The sequence below is a fragment of the Mirounga leonina genome, unplaced genomic scaffold, assembly GCF_011800145.1.
Source record: "Mirounga leonina isolate KUSES-001 unplaced genomic scaffold, KU_Mleo_1.0 Mir_165, whole genome shotgun sequence".
NCBI classification, from domain to species: Eukaryota; Metazoa; Chordata; class Mammalia; order Carnivora; family Phocidae; genus Mirounga; species Mirounga leonina.
In genome coordinates this window covers 54,409,526-54,426,071 of record NW_023270415.1, presented here as the reverse complement: position 1 = coordinate 54,426,071, position 16,546 = coordinate 54,409,526, and the positions used below count along the sequence as shown (strand labels likewise).

At 39.8% G+C, this 16,546-nt stretch overlaps 1 protein-coding gene and 1 long non-coding RNA gene across 2 annotated transcripts in view; one reads left to right on the top strand and one right to left on the bottom strand.

Annotated features, from left to right (window-relative positions):
• Positions 1 to 311: 311 nt before the first annotated feature.
• LOC118015132 lies at positions 312 to 9,585 on the bottom strand. The gene is made up of 3 exons (XR_004680538.1): positions 9,048 to 9,585; positions 3,537 to 3,607; positions 312 to 917 (listed from the first exon to the last, which is right to left on the bottom strand). It is a non-coding gene; the product is annotated as an uncharacterized LOC118015132 (long non-coding RNA).
• A 268-nt stretch (positions 9,586 to 9,853) lies between these two features.
• SYBU (syntabulin) overlaps positions 9,854 to 16,546 on the top strand; it is a 114,260-nt gene continuing 107,567 nt past the window's right edge. The window contains exon 1 of the mRNA XM_035011774.1: positions 9,854 to 9,920. Within this exon, the coding sequence (XP_034867665.1) occupies positions 9,888 to 9,920 (33 nt within the window). The 5' untranslated portion in view covers positions 9,854 to 9,887. The remainder of the gene's footprint in view (positions 9,921 to 16,546) is intronic.

Genomic DNA, 16,546 nt, shown 5'->3' with positions numbered 1-16,546 from the left:
CAAAATATAATTCTCTCTGACTTCTAATAATTTTATGTAATATGTTCAAGTATCTGCAACAGAAAATGGAACATGAAGTAGAAAACCAAATAACACATATGAATTCAGACATGCAATTATCCATGCATTGTCAGGTAAGGATTCTAGTTAAGAAAGAGCTGGTTCAGACCAGTTCTAAAAATACAAGGGAGCCCCTTTTTAGGGGGATAGCTCCAAATGTTTACATCAAAATTTATTGTGTCTGTTCCAGGATTTGGTATTTAAAAAATCATCTTAAAGTCTATAAAGATTACATCAAGGTCTATAGACAAATCTAACTTTATTACATATGAATTTTTTAAAAATAAATATAAACTTACATCTCTGAAAATGAAGGAAGGGTAGAATAAAGAGTTATCGCATCAAACAAGAAGGATGTGTTGATTTAAATACAAAGTGGTTAGAGATTCCCGTTTTTTGATAACCATACACTCTCAACCATCTGAGGATATGATGTCAGTGTAGGGAGCAGTCCCAGTGAAGACCTTAAGGAAATTTATGTAGAGAGATTTTATACCTTTTTCTTCCCAAATATCCACTAAATCAATTTTTTTCCTATTCTTAGCGTGGTGGAAATAATATACCACTGAGCGGTTTCAAAACATTACAAATTTAAGATGTGCAAATTCCACTGGGCTCCCTGCCCTGACCAGCACATCTTAGCCAACTCCCTTTCTCTCCCCTCAGCAGCTATGCCAAACACATCGTTGCCTAAGTTTTCTCACTCACTTGCAACAAACTTCCTTGTTACTACTCACTGGATGTAGGAACTGAGTAGGAGAGGTTACACACACAGTTGACTTACGATTGTGAGATCAGTGGACAGGCAAGAAAACACCCACATTTAAGAGGTAACTGGATGACGGTCTTAGAGAGGACTGAAAAGAAGAGGACAAAAAATCAGGAGGTGACCAGAGGTTTTAGCATTACGAAATTCGAACAGAATCAAAGGCCACTGAGAGGTCAAATATGTTAAGGGCCAAAAAGTCCACTGAGTATGGCAATACGATGATCATGGTAAGTAATGACTTTATCTCAAATAATTTCAACGGGGTGACAAGAATTGAAACCAGGTTGTAGTGGGCCGAACAGCAAATGAGAGTGTTAAAAAGGAAAAAGCTGGGCGCCTGGGTGGCTCAGTTGGTTAGGCGACTGCCTTCGGCTCAGGTCATGATCCTGGAGTCCCGGGATCGAGTCCCGCATCGGGCTCCCTGCTCAGCTGGGGGTCTGCTTCTCCCTCTGACCCTCGCCCCTCTCATGTGCTCTCTCTCATTCTCTCTCTCTCAAATAAATAAATAAAATCTTTAAAAAAAAAAAAAAAGGAAAAAGCAAGTGCATACTACTCTCTCAAGAGGGTCATCTGTGAAATAGGGATGTGTCATGACTGCTATAGAGGGCTGGAGGACGAAAGAAGGTTTCATTGTGGCTATGGCAATGGTGGTGATGATGGTGGGGTAGTGGAGGAGGTGGCAGAAGGGATGGTACAGATGACAGATATGAAGGTGGTGGTGGTCTCGGAGGTGATGAAGATGGTAGTGGTGGCAGAGACAGCGAAGGTGCTGGTGAAGATGCTGGTGGGAGGTGGCGGTTTAAGTGATGGTGCAGGCGGTGATGGTGGTGGTAGTGGTGATTGCAGAAATGGAAACAGTAGTTTTAAATAAAGAGAATACTTGAGCATGTTTATCCACGAAGGTGAAAGAAGCAGTAAGAGAAAGAGAATAAAGAAAAAAAAAGGATGGAGTAGGTCCCAAAGGAAAATAGACAAGGAGGTTAGAGCACAAGTGGAAGAACCGAACTGCAATGCTATCTTCCATAGTTAAGGTTCCCATAATGAACCGCCTGCAGTTCTCCAAGTGTGTCATGGACTTGTATGCTGCTCTGCCTTTGTACTGGAGCTATTCCCTTAGCCTAGAACATCCTTTCTACCTCTTGTCCTCTCTATATTCTATTTTTTCTTAAAAAAATAGAAAAAAAAAAAAGTCTTCCAGGACGACTTTTCTAATCCACTCCCCTAGTTTCATAGGATGCCTGTTCTCTGGGCTTCCATAATACACACTCATGGTCCATCACAAGACTTTTCATACATGTTGTAATCGTTTTAATCTCCAGTAGAATTTAAGATCCATGAAAGCAAACATTAGACTTTCATTTATGAATTCAACAAAATTAACATAGCACTACTACTACTAATAAAAATCTATTGATCTCTGACCAAATGCCAAGCAATAGAGAACGAATTTCAACCCACCTGCTTTTGTGAATAAAGTTTTATTGGAACACAGCCACACCCATTCATTTTTATATTGTCTATGGCTGCTTTCTCACTACATTGGCAAATTGAGTAGTTGAGACAGAGAATATATGGTCTACAGAGCCTAAAATGTTCATTATCTGACCCTTTACAGAAAGTTTGCCAGCCCCTGGTTTAACCAATAGAAATACAATAGTAAATTAACCCTGTGTCATAGGAATCCAAACTTCAGTGGGAGACACAAGCAATTATCATGCAATATTACATGTATTTTGATAGTAGGAATTAAAATTGCTATTGGAGCACTTATGTTTTAATCTAAACTTTGGGGGATCAGGGTTTTTGCACTAACACTGGTTGGCATACTAGTAGATGCTCTATAAGTGAACTGATTTTTGTTGAAGGGAAGAATTCATTTAGGACATGAAATACTTGAGCAAGATGCTAAGAGATACAGTTGAGACACTCTTCCAAAAGACTACTGGTATTTCTACTACAGGGAACTAAACTCTCAATTATCACATTGTAAAACCTAAATTATCCAAATCTTTCAGACTTGTATCCTGTTCCAAAGAGGTAAGACTCCAGCTGGGGCCCCCCAAGCAATAAAATAAAAAATCTGATTCTGGTGTCCAGTCTGCGGGGCTGACTGTAACGCTTGCTAATGGCTGGGAGACCTACGTAGTCTTTATATTGTTCTTTCAACTTCTTTCCCAAGACTTTATTGTGACTTTTTAATGTTAAAGCCTAGCTAAAAAGATGACCTTAATATCCTCTTGTTTCTGTTTATTTTACATATACACATACACTCACAGTCTTATGTTATACTCAATATTGTTTCACAAATAATACATACATCTGTATCTATACACATACACATACAATACATATATACACACAGCCCACACATCTTTCATACATACAATGGAATCTCATATCTCTAAAAAAATATGTGCAGAACTCAAATCTAATACATCCATACTTATATATAAATTTATCCTACATCAGAGATGGCAAATAGATTCTACTGAAAGGTCAGTGACAATCACAGAGGCTGCACTAGGTTGAGAAAGTTTGGGAGGCAACTTCTGAGCACATAAGAAGTAGAGGACTATAATTCTTCAGTGACATTGGTCTTGGATACCAGAGGTGAAATGGTGGACATGGGTCAACTTATTTGCCACCCCTGACACTTAAGGATGTCATATTCATAAAGTTCTTAAATATACTCTTGCCCCAAGCTTACCACATGTAAATGGACAGTGACTGGCTCTCCCAAGAACTGAGGCAGGTGGAAAAGTTCTTGATGGGGATGACCTTGATGGAGAAAGTAAGAATAATAATAACTTACTTCTGCAAAGCACTTTACTGATTTCAAAGTATCCTCATGGGTGCTATCTCATTGAATCTCTGCAATTTTCTTTATTTATAGATTACAAAGCCCAAGTCAGTAGAGCTCAGCAGTTGCTCATTCATGGTCATGTGGAAATTTTGGCAGAAACTTAACACAGAAGGTTTGACTCCCAGCTGTGATACTTTCAGGGACAAAAGGCAGCATCCCAGGTAATTGGAGGTAGCACACTGCTCTGAGGTAAGAGTGAGTAGGTGTTACCACACATTATTTTACTCATTCATGTAGTCAACAACAATTAAATTCTTACTGTATGCAGGACACAATCACGAAGATTATGAGAGTGGTTTGAAAAGTTATGACAAGCTGTTCTGAAGAAAAATGTTATATACAAGGCAAGAACTTACTACAATATTATAAGTGTTAAAACAAATAGTCAATGTAATAAATATATATCTATCACCTCCCGTGGGACAGGCACTGTGCTAGGTGCCAGAGATACAAATAAGAACCAAAAAATCCCTAATGTGGGATGTCTTGATGGCTCAGTCGGTTAAGCATCTGCCTTCGGCTCAGGTCAAGATCCCAGGACCCTGGGATCGAGTCCCACATCGGGCTGCCTGCTCATCGGGGAGCCTGCTCCTCCCTCTCTCTTTGCCCCTCCCCCTGCTTGTTCTCTCTCTCTCAGTCTGTCAAATAAATAAATAAATAAAATCTTAAAAAAAAATCCCTAATGCTAAGGAGCTCACAGGCATTTTTTTCTTAGTTCCCTAAATTAATTCCCAATCATTCTAATAGTTTGATTTCCGTACAAATCACCTGTGTTAATGTGTTAAACCGGAGAATTTTTGTCGAGTGGGCTCCAAGAACCTGAATTTTTAATAAGTCCCAAAATATCCCTGATGCAAGTACTATTCACTATGAAATTCATTACTAACCCTTCCAAAGAGCCACAGAGGCTGCATAAAATGTAGGAACCTGGTTTCTGGTCTGCTAGTCTCCAAAAGAATGAATACCTGAGGTGTTCTTCCATCCAGGCCTCCATGTTCAGTGCCGGTTTGAAATATTCTGTACACTGAAAACATGAATTCCATAAACCTCATCAAGTTGGTGATGATGTTCTGTATCTGCTCCTGTATCTCTATCTACGCAGGTGTATATAAGCATACTGTGCAAAACACACTGGTACTTTAACATTGCTCAGTAGCTTTTGAATAACCTTTCTAAGTATAGCTGAATGAAAATAAAATGCCCCAATCACAACCCTATGCTCAAAAATGCATCATCAGCAAGCTGGGGAGCTACCCTAATCTTTTCAGACCCATATCTTAGAAACTTGCTCATTTGCTACATATTTTCCCCTTACAAATTATCTTGATACCCTACTGTCCTGATTTACCTTGCATAAAATTGTTGAAGACATTCATTTTAATTTGATATGAACCTACTCCCTTGCATGAAATCATGGCACTGTGCATAAGTATCTGTATTTTTAGCAAACAATTACATCATGTGGCCATAGGATGTAATACTATAAAGCTGTTAAAATAATTGTGTAGCAGAATAATAGACAAAATTATGAATGATATTCTGTGGAAAAATTAAGTTGCAAAATAAGAAATCCCACTTTAACATAAAATATCTATACATCTATCATACATATGTGTACATATGTAATACATGTATTCTTTAAGGGGCACCTGGGTGGCTCAGTCTGTTAAACATCTGTCATGGCTCAGCATCATGTTAAAGTCACTCAAGGTCCTGGGACTGAGCCCCACGTCGGGCTCCCTGCTTGGTTGGGAGCCTGCTTCTTCCTCTCCCTCTGACCCTCCACCCCTGACCTCTCCCCCACCCCAGTTGCACACATGTGCTGTCTCAAATAAATAAATAAAATCATTTAAAAAATTAAAATAAAAAAATAAAATACATGTATTCCTTGAAAATGTAGGAATATTTCTCATAATGGCTACCTCAGATAATAAGATAATAAGTAATTATTATTTTTCTGGGTTTTTTGCATTTATATATTTTCTAAATTTTCTACAATGTGTTACTTTGTGATCAGAAAAAGGTATTATTTAGCAAGACAGTATATTCAGTATGCTTCTATTTTATTTTAAAAGTTATGCAGGAATAACATGCACACAAATATTATTAGTACTTATCTTTGAGTGAGAGATTACAAATGATTTTTTTCTTCTTGGTGCCTTTCTTCATTTTTAATTTTCTATGACATGCATGTATGGTTTTACTTTTAAAAGTAAAACAGAACTACAAAAAAAATCCAGAGCTGGATTAACAGAAATTATCCTCAAAAGGTAGAACATTAAGTCATTGTAAAACCTGGATATTTGGGGGCATTAAGGGCCTTTTCTTATTACAGACTTCACCTTGAGAAACGCTTTACCTGAAATCAATCATCTCTAGCCTCATTATTTCCTCCTCTAAAAGAATTTTTACCCAAAAACAACTTCCTTTGGCACATTATAGCAACTGTTACCAGTATAATAAATACAGAGTACTGTGAAAGCAACGAAAGATAAATTTTCTAACACCCCATAAAAATTTAAAAATAAGCAAAAATAGGCTATCAAAAGAATTTTGATAAGAAAATCTAAACTGAGTGATGGTTTTATGTATATATCTTAAAATAGAAATATGAAGCCATCATCATTTAAGTTCAGCTCAGAAGTTGGGGTTATTTGGATACCTAACACACTAATGAAAATCCACTTCTGCAGAGGAGCTGGTAGTCTCATCACAACAGTTCCTGAAACGGATTTGAGGCATACATTTGGGCCTTAATAAAAGGAGTAACAGTGTAGTCATGAACACTTTCATTTTAAAATGGTAGACATGACTCTAGCCTCAAAATGAGAAAAGATTCCCTATCCCCTTTGACAGGACACTGTTGCTATGGTAACAGTCCACTAGCCTGTGGCTGAGCAGCTTTGGATGGCTTTAGTTTGAGTGGACAAGCTAAGACATGTTTGAATCACCTTGCTCACACAGCAACCTGACCAAAAAGCCCTTTATATAAAAACAAATTATCCACTTTTTTTTTTTTAACCCCATGGCTTGGAGGCAGTCTATGTGGTGAAGACTATCAAATGTTTATCTCCAGCTTGGATCTCTCCTTTGAGCTCAGACTTCCATTCCACAGCTCCATGTGGATGCCTGATCACTATTTGACATTTCATATGCCCAAAACAGAATTAATCATTTCTCCCATCTCCATCACAACCACATCCTGCCCCATCCACCCCCATCCACTCAGTTATTCAGATTAAAAACCTTGGCATCATTACCACATTGCCTATTTTAACTTCTTTTAAACATCTGTCAGTGCCTATTTGTTCACACACCTTTCATCGGACTCTCTCCATTAGAGTAGCAGTTCTTTCAGGGCAGGAATGCAATCTGTTTTGTTCACCACTACAGTCCCAGCATCTAAAATAGTGTCTGACATGCAGTAGGTACTCAATACCATTTACCACCTCTGTGACTCATGGGCCTCCTTTTCTCCATCAGTAAAGTGTACTAAGATTAACTACTTCTTAAGAAAAGTGTAAAATTAAATTAAATGATGTAAATTTGTGCCAGGTATACAGTATACACTCAGCAAATGAGAACTCCTCCTCATCCTGGGAACTTGGAGGAGTGACATATCAATCTAATCACACTCTCACAAACAAGCCTTAAGGAAATGGAAAGAGGAAAAGGAAAACTAAGATAGGTCGAGAATACAGTATTGGGTAAAGGTTGCAAATGACTAAATTAATTATAGTCAGGTACTAGCTATACATATTTTGATAAAAGCAGCAAAAAACTAGACTTCAAATATTCTTAGCACAAGAAAATTACACTTTAGCCCCCGAAAAGAAAAGCTTGCATTTCTTTGTCAATACTTTAACTGAATTTATTTTCCTATAACTTGGGAGTTTCTTATGGGACCATGTGGCTTCTGGGCACCCACTGAATTTTCCCACCTGTGAGCTGGTTATTTAATATTCTCAGGTCTAGAGAAATAAAAGGAGAATTTTCTCTAGTCTATTTTTTTTAAGATTTTATTTATTTATTCATGAGAGAGAGAGAGAGAGGCAGAGGGAGAAGCAGGCTCCCAAGGAGCAGGGAGCCTGATGCGGGACTCGATCCCAGGACCCTGGGATCATGACCCAAGCCGAAGGCAGACGCTTAATGGACTGAGCCACCCAGGCGCCTCTAAACAAAGATATATTTCCATGGCACTTTCCAGGCACTTCTCTTTTTAGCTTCACAACAATCTTATAAAGAACTAAGAGGAATTCAATGGGAAGAATGCAGGAATGTCTGATGCAGAAGGCCTGGAAGCCTGGATTATGAGGAGAAGGAAGAGAACAAAACAAATTTCTAGGATACTGTCCCAAAAGACCATAAGCCATCAGGTGAAGAATATGCTGGTACAGACAGCAGTTTTGACAAGAAGCCATAGGGGCAGATTTATCTTTGTTGAAGGTCGAAGGAGGCTTACACCACTGATAGGACCTTGAATGGAGGTGAAGAGGGTGGGGTCACAGGGTACAAACTACCATCTAGTAAAGTCAAGATTTGGCAAAAGAAGAATTTCTGTTGTGATGGGGTTCCATTATGTTATGAAGCTTCATTTTTCAAGAAGAAGGGGCTTTCCAAGACTTAGAAAATGTAAGAGAGAAGGAATCTTAAAGTCTGAGCCTTATGATCAGACAGAAATAGAAGATAAACCAAAGGAAAATGAGCTGAGACAACTGAATAAAATGTTTCCTGCATTTCACATTTGCCAAGTAATGTGAGACTGCGCTTAAATAGAAGTCTGTTACACTTTAAACTGTGTGTGCTAAACCCCAGTGAAAATGGTGAGAAAGGGAGCCCGGGAAAGGAGAGAGCAGTCAGGGTAAGGACCGCCGGATGCTACTCTCCAGAAGCACTCTTCTGTGAAGAAAGCTCCCTTTAGGGGTAAAAAGGAAGACTGATCTAAGAGTAAGTACATAACGTAACAAGAAACTCACCAAGAAAAGCCCTTAGCCAAACTGAGGGGCTGCCCTTTGACCCTCAGCTATGGTAGGACAGAATGATGAAATCAGTTTCATCAGGAGACTCTTCAGTAAACTGAACGTTCTGGATGGGGCTACATGGGGCTCTGGCAATTCTGAGGCAAGTGTCTTCCCACCACTTTCTTCAAACCTACCTTCCCAGAAAAACAGGTAGAGGGGCTGATGAATTAGTTTTGCATTTGTACTAACAAATTAAAACGGGTTTCTTCCCAGTCTTAAGGTTTCCTTCAACCTTACCTAAAGTCAATACAAATTATATTTATATTGCACTTGTTATTAAACATGTCTGGAGTGTTATTTTTTTTTTTTTTTTCTTAAACCCAGTCGCTATTACCTCCTTAGAGTTAGAAAGCGAATAGCCACCTTTATCCCCAGAATCAGGAAGTTCAACAGAGACACCTTGTTCAGAAGAGGCTTCCAAGGTCACTGGCGAAGTCGGAATGAGCTTGCGGCTTCAGGTAAGTCTTCGTCCCCAGTTTTGAGCAGTGTCTCCTTAGCTGTCCCCAGACGACAGGCTGTGGTCGCGAGAGGGATCTTCCCAGGGAGAGACTGTCCTAAAGGGCAGCTCGGGTCCACGCTGCGGTTTTCAGCGGTTTGCATCTCCACACGGGGACAGGGTATGGTTTCCTGGGGTGGGTGAAGATCTGGGATCCCGGCGGGCGCGAGAAGCGGGTTGTGCAAGCAGATCCTCCGGCCCTCAGCCGTTTCCCTCAAGCCGCGGGAACCCGGGCCTCTGCAGTGCGCCGCCCCCGCCCCAAGTGGCTCCGGGAAAGAGGTGCGACGCAATCCGCTCGTCTCCGCAGACCCGGACGGAGCGCGCAGGCCGCGAACCCCGGAAGCAGGCCCCCTGCGCCCCCCGCGCCGGCCCTCACGGCGCTCACGGCGCGGCGCCCCACCTCCCGGCGCCCACCCTTTTGGTCCCCGCCCTCCTCCTCGCGACGTGCGCCGCTGCCGCGGCGGCCGAGCGGGCTGCTGAGGCCCGGAGGCCGCGGGCACAGAGAGCGCGGGCGGCCAGAGCACCACGTGTCCCGCCCGGGCTGGCGCGGGCGGAGCGGGCCGGGCCTGGCTCCCGGAGCCTGAGCGCCCGCCCGCGCCGCAGCCGGGTCGCGTGCGCACCCGACCCCGGCCCAGCCGGGCCCCGGCCTCCCGGGCGCGCGCGGACGCCTCCTCCTGGATGGCGCGATGGGCCCCTTCTGGGAGAGAGAGGGTAAGAGCGGGCGTCTGTGCGGGGTCCGGCGTCAGAACCCGCGGGCACAGGAGGGCGACCAGCTCTCCTGGGTCCAAGGAGAGCGGAGAAGGATACTCCAGACCAGCGTGGGTGAGGTGGTGTGTCAGGATGCTCGGGGGCCCACAGAAGGAGGTCGTGGAAAATGGGGACTCTCGGCAGAAGAATAGAGGTGACAGTGTCCCCGGTTGATTGGTCATTGAGGTGGGTGGGCTAGACTCCTTGTCACAGCAGGCAAGGCTGACCAGGCCATAGGTTTGGATCTCCCTTTACTTACTGTCCTCGGGCGTTGAGCTTGGAAATGGTGCCTTTTGATAAGGAAGGTTCGGTAAAGAATTGGTGTTACCGAAAAAGAAAGCCAGCCTCGGTAGATCTCTCCAAAGACGTGGATGGCCCAAAGTCCCCAGACGACACTTTTCAAGTTTCTGCTTCCTTGGGGATTTTTCATACAGATTATTCGAGGTGAAGAGGGAGGACCGAATTTTCTTCAGTATGTTGTTGAAGGGCTCAGCTCATGCGCTCAAAACGTCCTCAAACAGGGTGGCATCGACAGGTGCGATTTAAGATGAATAAATTGTAGACAGAGAGATCGGTAAGCTTAAAATGGTGCATGGGAAGAGATTCTTAAAGCTTTAAATGGAAGGAGTCACTTGGGAAAAACTGCTTTTCCTGTTGTTTTTATCCTGTTCTATAGTGTGGAGCAAGGAAGGAGTGATCTCTAAGAAAGCAGGAAACTCCACTGCTAAGTTCTTTGCAGGTCCTCTGGCCCTGACCCCAGACCCAGGGCAGCAGAAGCAAAGAGCTGCTTGTGTCTCAATCTCCTTTCTCCGAAAAGGGCCAAATGTGAACCCCAAGGTCCAGAATCTTCAACTTAAAGTTTCTGCTGCAGCACTGCCCACCCAGATGCATGGCTAAGCACATTTTAGGGATGTTTGCTTCATCTTCTCCAAAGGGTGCCCTTGGGAGCAAAGGGAGTCAAGTAATCTTAGTGCCAAGTTTTCTCCACCTGTACATTTGGAAGAACAGTAGCCCCTGTGCCCTTGAGAGATGGGTCCAAGTCAGATCATGTTTTTATTTGCTTCAGATTTTAGAGCAGCAATATATTTTCATAATGCAGCTTTTGGTTACTTAAATTGTTTGACAATGACACTATTTTAATGCAGAATACATTTAAATATATTCAATCCTTATTGATCTCCACATATTTAAATCATACTTTCTTAACTTGCTTTGCATTTAATAATCTTTAAAGTAATATCATGATTGAGAACAACAATTACAGGAGTTCTTAAATGCTGGTACCCTAAAAAAAAAAAAAAAAAATTAGAGTCCAAACCTTCATTTTTACAGATGAGTTACTGAGACTGTAGAGAGTGAGTTGTCCAAGGACATGAATTAGCCAGAGGCAAACTTAGAACCAGCCACCTCCTAACACCTAGCCCTGTGGTTTTCCCATATTTTAGTAAAAATATGTAAGAGCTAAGCATAAATGAGTAATTTTACAAACTAGTGATTGGCAGGTCTTAGAGATGGGGTGAAGAGGTCTGTGATTATAAAGAGGTGTCATGAAGGAGATCTTTGGGATGATGGAATAGCTGTGTATCTTGACTGTGATGATAGTTATATGAATCTGCACATGTGATAAAATATCAGAGTTATGCACACACATTGGACTAATGTCAGCCTACTAGATTTCATATTATACTGTAGTTATGTAAAATACAGTCATTGGGGGAAACTGGGTGAAGGATATATGGACTTCTATACTATCTTAGCAACTTCCTATGAATCTATAATTATCTCAAAATAAAAAGTCTCTTTTTAAAGTAATTTTGTAAGTACTTCAAAATCCAACTGATTATTTTGCTAACTCTGAGTTGTACACAAAATACCTTGCTTTGCTGTATATGCTATTTTAAGTATGTCATACAAACTAATGCCTGCATATTTGTTCATTTGATATTTTAAAAAACATGTGCACTCCTAAGGTGTATCTGCTCATGCTAGGATATCAGTATATCCTGGAGATACGAAACAGCATCTTAGCAAGAGATAGCAATTTAAGGTAATTTATTTAAAATTTTGGAAAATAGAAGAAAGTGTCTCCTTTAGTTATTGTGCTAAAATAACAGTCAGGTGTTTTTCTTTCCTTTTTTTTTCCTTGCATGAAAATACTGAGGTCTTAGGTCTACAGTTGGTCTTTCCTCTTCTTAGAAGGATGTTTTCTGTGTTTCAGGTGATTAAATGGATAGATAATCACTACGCAGAAGTGATGGGAGGACATAGGCTTCCTTTAGAAAGAAACTGTTAGTCGTAATGACTTTTTTCTTTATGAGAATTTAGGAATGTAAATTTATTAAAATATTTGAAAAGTTTTTTTGTGGATTTTTAGAGCTCCCTCATCAATTCCAGGGTGAGGTTTCTCTTATGGGGTTCGCCACCAATGGCAGAAGCCCTAGAACACATTCCAAAGGAGATGGAAAACTAAAGCTTTGGTGGTCCTGTAGACTGAGGTCCTTGTAGATCATGGCAAAGGAAAGGAAGTTTCTTGTATACACACTTCCGACCAAAGAAATATCATTCTCTGAGGTGCCTGAGTAGCTCACTTGGTTGAGCGACTGACTCTTGATTTCAGCTCAGGTCATGATCTCAGGTGGTGAGATCGAGCCCTGCATAGGGCTCAGAGGGGAGTGTGCTTGAGATTTTCTCTCTGTCCCTCCCTCTGCCCCTCCCTCTGTGCATGCTCACTCGTGCTCTCTCTCTCTCAAATAAATAAATAAATCTTAAAAAAAAAAAGAAAGAAATATCATTCTCCGTGAGAGGAGGAAATATTTCCAGAACTTCAGTTACTCTAGTACACTTCACAATTTCTACCATTTCTAAATACAAATTGTACTACTATTTACTTAATTTACCAAAATTTATATTGACACACTATTTTTTTTTTTTTTACTTAGCCTTCATCTAGGGAATAATATCCACGAAATACCAAGTTTTATGTGTTAGTTATATTTCTTCCAACACGTACAAATAAATGTAAAGATTTGAAAGAGACCTAGCCATCATCCTGGTACTACCAGTGGTACACCTCAGGACGCAGGAGTGCTGTACAATGGCAAAGCTTCAGGAGGCGCCCAGGTGGTAGTGAGGGAGGCAAGCCCAGCTCCACAGAGCAGCTCGTGATCAGTGGTATAATGGAGAGAGAACTAGGTTGCTTCCATATCCTAGGAGCCATTTCAAAAATGGCCTATTATCCCTTCTAGAAAATAAACAATTTTCATTAAGCTTTTTAAATTATATACTATTCCTAAAAGTACTCTCATTCTTCATTGGAGTGGAGCATCTCAGCAAGTATATTTATAAAGCTCTGTAGAAACTAAAAGCAATATTTGGTTTTTCTTTCTATAATTTATGGTAATGACTTTACAAGTTGTCTCTCAGGCTTAATCACCAAGTCATATGAATGTGGGCTTTTTCAGTCTCTCTCAGAGTAGGTTAACTCAGTTTACTTGAACTATAAGGCATTTGATTTGGCATAGAAATCCCCTTGAAAAACATCATGGATGAGAAAACCTTTGCATTCTTCAAGTGAATTCTAAAAACCATATGAGAAAAGAAGGGTGGATGAGTATGAAAGGACCAAAACAGCATTCCTAAAAATGCTTTCAAGGAGCTTTAACTCCTTGGGCTTCTGCTGGTTCCAAAATGAACTTTTACAGCCATCAAACTTAAGTGAGAATATCCACTCATCAAAAGAGAAGACAGGAGCGCCTGGCTGGCTGAGTTGGTGGAGCATGCAGCTCTTGATTTCTGGGTTGTGGGTTTGAGCCCCCCGTTGAATGTAGAGATTACTTAAAACTAAAATCTTAAAGAAAAAAAAGGAAAAGACAAACATTTACTGTAACAACATGTGGTTTACAAAGGCATTCTTCAGAGCTGTGATTCCTTTTTATTTAAAGAATCTATTTGCAAGCATTAAAAGGATTGGTTGCTTTGTTTTTAACTTTGTTTCTCAAGAAATATTAGCATGCCTCATGGACAGTTGAAAAATATCTTCCTAGACCTTACCTACCACAAAATCCATATTTGAGAGAAAAAAAAAGTTCATTTTTTTACTATGACTGAACTGATATAAGGGGAAATTAACTGAGTCACAACCTAAATCCCCCAGTTATTTCTGACCCTTTGTTTCAAAAAAATCTAAGTTATTTACAAAATCAAATCAGATTATTTTTAATACATGGTAATTTAAAAAAATATTTTCTTGGGGTGTCTGGTTGGCTCAGTAGGTGGAGCACGTGACTCTTGATCTCAGGGTTGTAGGTTCAAGCCCCACATTGGGTGTAGAGATTACTTTAAAAGAAAAATCTTTAAAAAAATATTTTCTTTATCCTCTTATCAATACAAATAGAAAAGCAAGAGGTTGGATTAGAACAGAATCATTCATAGGTCTATCACTAGACCACCTCATTTTGGAATTACAGTCGGCCACAGCATGAAGAGATTTAAAAACAAAGACAAGATGTTTTTCCTCAAGGAGGATGATACTGTTGTTGGAACAATCACTGCCAGGTGACAGATGATTTCATCCTCTTTAACTTATTTAAGTTTATGAAAAGCTAATCAAAGATAATGTAGGACGTTGGGGCTGCTGAGTCAGCAAAGTATTCAACATGTTGGTGAATGTGGAATACAACTATGTATATATACATACCTATTGACTCTGTATTCCATCTGGTTTAGCATTTTGCCCCAGCAAAGTGTCAATTGTGTAATGAATATTTTAGAAAGAAAATGTAAATGAATGAATAAATGCATTAGGTAACAATACCTATTTGTCACAGTGTAATGTGCTGTTCACCCAAAGTAACTTCATGTCCTATGCTGAATGCATAGGAAAACTCCAGTATAAAGTTAGCCCACAGGGTGCCTGGGTGACTCAGTTGGTTAAGCGACTGCCTTCGGCTCAGGTCATGATCCCAGAGTTCCGGGATCGAGTCCCACGTCAGGCTCCCTGCTCAGCAGGGAGTCTGCTTCTCCCTCTGACCCTATCCCCTCTTGGGCTCTCTCTCTCACTCTTTCTCTCTCTCAAATAAATAAATAAAATCTTAAAAAATAAAATGAAATAAAGTTAGTCCACAAAGAGCACACATTTATAGAGTGCTTATATAATATAATGTCCATACTGGGACAAATATAGAATGCAAACTCCCCAGAACAGAGATTTTTGTTTCTATTGTATTCCCAGCACCTAGAGCAATGCTTGGCAATATTAGGTTTTTAATAAATATTTTCAAACGAATGAGTGAATAAAAGAATACATGTATATATACACATAAGCATATTTACATTTATGAGAAATTATTAGCATTAAATTCAAAATTCATCTCTAGGTTATTTTTCCATATGATCGTGTGAATTGCCAAATTGTGGTTAAGGTGAATTCTTCTAGGATAAGGGCCGTCCATTTCATCCTTGGGAAGATCTAATTATCCTTATATTGAGATTAAATTTGAACTCAACTAATTGGAATGTCTTTATTGTCACCCATCCAGAAATTCTTAATAATGATATCATGCAAAACCTTGCCAGATTCCTCACTGAGGTCCATATGTTTTGCCACGTGTCCCAAGTTGGCAGTTTATGGGCCAGATTCAGTCTGCAGATACATTTCGTTTTGTTTTAAAAACCAGGGGAGTATTCACTAATAAAAAGTTGCAGTTAGAATTTTTCTTAATCAAGAGGATGTACAAAGAAATCCCATATTTCTGTTTTCCCTGGAAAATAAATAATAAAGTTAGAGTTGAGTAGTGGTAGCTGAGCACAATTTCTTTTCTTCACAGTGACCATTACCATTCTACTTGATAGTACACTGGGCCATTTAGTTTATTTATGTTAATTACTTTGACGAAATAAGCTTCTAAGTTTGTGACTTCTGTCCTAACTATTTCTCAGGTTTACTAGTCTTAACCCCATCAAAACAAAACAAAACAAAACAAAAACAAAAAAAAATGAAGCTAGGCTTGCCCCACTTTGGAGCCCAAGCTGATTTCTAAGTAATATATTTGCTGTCCTAAGAGCTCACAGACCACCTTTTTATTAATTTTTGCCAGAATATTGCCTGATATTTCATTCAGTCTCACCAATGTTTTAGAGACTCTTTAATTTTTGAAACTCAGAACTATATGCTTCTTTTCTAGATTTGTACCCTTTTGGCATCTCTCCTTATCTCCAAGATTCTTGAAAGACATTAATAGTGTTATCATAATCCTGTTTGTAAAAAGTAAGATTATAAAGCCTAGGACATAATTTGTCTGTCAAATGAACTAAATACCTTCAGAGAAACTAGTAACATCACTTGGCCTGAGCTTTGGTCTCCTTTGCCAAGTTTTATTCTATCCTTTTTAGTTTGGAGATCATTTTGCATGATAGAGAAGTAGAAGAGTAGGTACAAAGTTCTGTCTTCTCTTAGTCACCCATTATTAATAAATGAACTCCAATAAGTAGTGATTTTATACTTTTCTTTCTCCAAGCATAATTGAAATGATGAATATTGTTTTCATTCTTAATATTTTTGGAAGTCAGAGTTCAAAATTAGATTCTGATCT